At 37.4% G+C, this 4,546-nt stretch overlaps 1 protein-coding gene across 1 annotated transcript in view; it reads right to left on the bottom strand.

Annotated features, from left to right (window-relative positions):
* LOC143731331 (homer protein homolog 3) overlaps positions 1-1,731 on the bottom strand; it is a 47,554-nt gene extending 45,823 nt beyond the window's left edge. The window contains exons 1-2 of the mRNA XM_077222183.1: positions 1,320-1,731; positions 598-647 (exon numbers count right to left, since the gene is read on the bottom strand). Of these exons, the coding sequence (XP_077078298.1) occupies positions 598-620 (23 nt within the window). The 5' untranslated portion in view covers positions 621-647; positions 1,320-1,731. The remainder of the gene's footprint in view (positions 1-597; positions 648-1,319) is intronic.
* Positions 1,732-4,546: the final 2,815 nt, after the last annotated feature.

Raw genomic sequence — 4,546 nt, 5'->3', positions numbered from 1 at the left:
AACAATACCGGCTGTTTCATAAACAATATCCCAAGACCTTTTTGTGCAGCAGCAGGCGTGATGGGGTGTCATCTCTCAGTACTAGAAGAAATCTCTCTTTATATATGCATGCAGAATCCATAATTCCCATGAAAATGTCCAGCTAAGAGCAGGATTAATGGGTCATATGAAAAACAGGTGCCTTGTCCATTTTCACAAAGTGATTTTGTTTTAAAGTGCATTTCCGTGTTTTTTTTTTTTTTTAATGGCTGATGCTCTACAGCAAGCTGTCTGATTTATACATAATAACTTATGAGACATAAATGACAAATAATTGTCTAAATTGACTTTGCAACGTTGTAAAATAATGTTTAAAATACTATGCACTGATAATAAGTAAAATAATGTTTAAAATTATGCACTGATTATAAGCAAAATAATGTTAAAAAAATATTATGCACTGATAATAAGCAAAATAATATTATGCACTGATAATAAGATTCTCTAAAATTGGTGTTACCGATTACTGAGAATTTGATCAATGTATCTTATCTGGCCCATATTCACAAAAACACCCCCGGATCTGATAAAAAAAAAGAGAGAAACATGATGTCTTACCTCTCTCTGTGCAATGGATACATTCTTACTGGATAGATGAGGGTCTTCTTCTGCCATTAGAAATGAGAAAATGAAAACAAATAATATATAAGCCCAAAATTGTTAATACTGAGAAAATGAATGACATATTTGGGTCAAGGACGGGGATGAAGTTCAAGAACCGAAAGGCCTTTTAAATTATTTTTAAAAAATGTTTAAACAAAACTAATGCATGCATAATTAGGCTACAATAACTATTTAGAATAAATACATCATATCCTAGAAAGATGATAAATCTATCAGTGTCGATTATTTGGCTGAACCAAGATTTATGGGTAGTTGACAAATATCATTTTCTACATTCAATAAGATTAAAATGTGAAGTTAAATCGCACATGTACATAAGGAAAATTGTGTGTTTGAGATGTTGCAAATGAAGTTAAATCCCCTTTTAGTTTTTTTGCAGGTCACTTTTAACAAGAGTTAATGAAACATCATCTATACAGTTCTATAAAAATGGTTTGAAACGCTGTCATACAGCAGGATATTGCTTGTACATTTCTTAATGCAGAACTGAAGTAAACAAATAAACATTCCCTCATAAACAGTTTCCAGATGTCTAAACGCCATTTAAAGTCTTTCATCTGACATAGTTGCAGACAGTGAGCAGTGCTGTAGTAAGTTTGTGTTGAGTTCAGAGCTTTAAGCTCAGTTGAAGTTATAAATAAGAATATGACTCTTACCCCATGTCGTTGTAAACACACAGGATGTCAAACTCTTGTTCCTGTTCTGGATCAACAGCCTGTAGATTGTGTTAAAGATCAGTAATCCGTGTGTGGAGTCTGTCTACACAGTGAACGTGGTTTATATCTGCATGACATCAAGCGAATGCAACACTAGCAGCCGCAGAAACTGGACGTGATGACCGGGGCGCGTGTCAGTTCCTCTTTTCCCGTGTTTTTCTTTGGTTGCGCGCGCGGACACGCGGGATTCCCGCGTTCAGATGTTTCCCGCAGCGACTTTGATGACGTGCCGAGACTGTTACTTTGTAACCAGTTTTCGCTTTGATGTCCCGAGCCTCTTTGCGCGAGCGGGTTTTGAAGTGACTCTCTCTCTCTCTCACACACACACACACGCACGCACACGCGCACGCGCGCGCTCTAGTGGACCAGAACCAGAACTGCAGCTTCTTCATTGCGTCTTCTTCTCGCCCTCTAGTGAATACAGAGTAAAGAGCCGTTAATCATACAGGCATTTGTGCTGATGTTACCCCAATGAGACACTACAAACCTTCACAAACGCCAGTGAAACCATGGCGTTCCCATGTTTTGCGGACATGGTGCCTAAGGTAATAGTGTTTTATGACCATGTACCTTTTTTTTTTTTACATGTATCATGTTCTTTGAAACACCCAAGGGTAAGTCTTTTTTTAAAAACACTTATTGTTATAATGATTGACACTCTTTTCACATCCTGATAGCAATTAATAAAAGAAATTGCCTGATATTAAAACATACATTTTTGTCTTTAGCCTCCTTGTTGGCGCATCGCTCCCCTGCTGGAGACCCCGGTTGAATCCCGCTCGCTCGGAGTACATTTACATCACATTTATGCATTTGACAGATGCTTTTATCCAAAGCGACTTACATTGCATTTCAAGGTACACGTTACATTCTTATCAGTTCTTGCTTTCCCTGGGAACGGAGTAGGATTCGGTTACATTTGGTGCCGTGACCCAGATGGGAGTTAGGTTTAAATTGAAAATGAGACTTCCCATCACTAATTCCACTCATAGTGGGTCGAGTAGGACCGGTTACAAAAGCATAAATATAAAGAAACTACAAAGTTATGAAATCTATGAGCATAAATGTAAAAAAAATTTAGGAAAATAGTGCAAAAGTGGGTTTTACGAAGGTGCAACTTTAATGTAATTCATGTAAAAAATGAGGTTTTTATTAGGGACTGCGGGTGTAAATGTTGCTATAATCCGGCTTGTTTACATTTTCATCAACATGCTTTGTCCCCATCAAATAAATAATAATAAAAAAATTTGATGTAATAATGTGTAATGTCCAAGGCTAATACGATCCCACCCTCCCCTCCTCCTCCTGTGTGTTGATGAGGCCAGTTACGGATGAAAGAAAGTGTTTGTGGCGTGAGGCTTTAGTGGTGAAAGTCTGACGCTTGAATGACAGTCTGCTTTTGTCTTTGGCAGTGGCAGCATCAGTATAACAGATGGCGATGGATGATGGAAGAGTAGAAGTGCAACATCATTGTCTACGTCTGAAATTAATATTTAATGACTAGAATAGTAATGTCTCACTAGAAATTAGAAAAAAGTGTACATTTATTTCACACACAAACTGACAAACAGCCGCAACTTTAAGATGCCATCTTTATTTTTCTAGCTCGACTGTCACAGCACAGGATTCTGGGATATCAAAGGCAGTGAAGGATGCGATCAGATGAAGGAATCTCGGGAGACTGCAAGTGAAACCATTGCATTTAAACGTATCTTGATTTCTTCCAACCTTGGAGTGAGTCTCCAAAGGCAGCATTTATCAGTTTTCTTTGCTAGGTTGAACAACTTCTACAGTCGCAGTAAATACATTCACTGGTGCGCATTTGTTAATCAGAGAGTTGGTGTTTAGCTTGAGGTTCTGGGTGATGATGGTTCCCATAAACAGAAGGAGTCCACGATATCGACTGGGAAGTCAGAGCTCAGCTGGGAAATCTCGCTCAGAGATGAGCCCACTGTAAAAAGTTATCCGTTGGCAACTTTAAAAAAAATTACGGATACACTATTAAGTAAATTAACTTCATTCTTAATCGAAAAAAAACTAAGTTATGTGGAACTGTTAAGTTCATATAACTTAATGTTTTCAATTAAGCATTACGTTTATCTACATGATTTTAAGGCAAAGGGTTTCCTAATTTTTTTTTTATTCAATTCACATTTACTGTAGGCTATAGAAATTTTCACAATACACATCGTTTCAAAGCAGCTTTACAGAAAATGCATGAGTCCACATTACAATTTACAGTGATCTGTTATCAGAGTTATGCATTTCAGAAATGTACATATACAGAATCACAGGTAGCGAAAAATGTATTAATTTAAACAATGTAATAATTTAATGCAGAAACAATGAGCTCATTGAAGTAATGAATACTTGTTTGTTAACAAATGATTATGACATTTAGAAAATGTAGCATTAGTGCATGTCGATTCAGAGTTAAGTGACGACTGGATTCTAGACTTAACTGATAGATCTCAAGTGGTTAGGGTTAATGACCTTTTGTCAAAATCAATGTCCACCAGCATTGGCGCCCCCCAGGGGTGTGTTTTATACTCATTTTATACCAATGACTGTTTTTCTCACCATGGGACATAATGGTTTTTCTCACCATGACTCAGTCAAAATTTTTACATTTGCAGACGATACCACTTTGGTAGGCCTCATTACTAACGATGACGAATCGGCCTACAGAACAGAAGTGTCCTTGCTGGCTGAGTGGTGCACAATTAACAACTTGTCCCTTAACTTCTCTAAAACTAAGGAGATGGTTGTTGATTTTAGGAGCAAAAACATTAAGTCGCTCCCCTGGCCATCAAGGACAAAACTGTAGAGTAGTTGGTAGGGGTGGGCGATACTGCAAAATTCGGTATCGATCCGATAGCAAGTAAATACAGGGCCAGTATCGCCGATATCGATACCATACTTTTTAATTTTAAAAGTATGCACTTGAACTTACATGCACTTTCCTGTGCTAAAGCAGTGTGTCATGATTTATGAGGTGAATGCATCATCAATATGCTAAATCTGAATACGTTTTCATGACCACTAAATATTTTGTGATTTGTGCTCTCAACTCGCCTGTAATTAATCAGTGACTTTTACCAAACTACCCTAATTATAGTAAATGCACTATTGTACACTAGCCTACAGTTCAAAAGTTTGGGGGCTGT

This window comes from Siphateles boraxobius, unplaced genomic scaffold (assembly GCF_051911475.1).
Source record: "Siphateles boraxobius isolate OS27281-9 unplaced genomic scaffold, OSU_SipBor_1 86, whole genome shotgun sequence".
Lineage (NCBI taxonomy): Eukaryota > Metazoa > Chordata > Actinopteri > Cypriniformes > Leuciscidae > Siphateles > Siphateles boraxobius.
The sequence above is the reverse complement of the archived record's forward strand: the minus strand, read 5'-3'. Positions and strand labels throughout refer to the sequence as shown.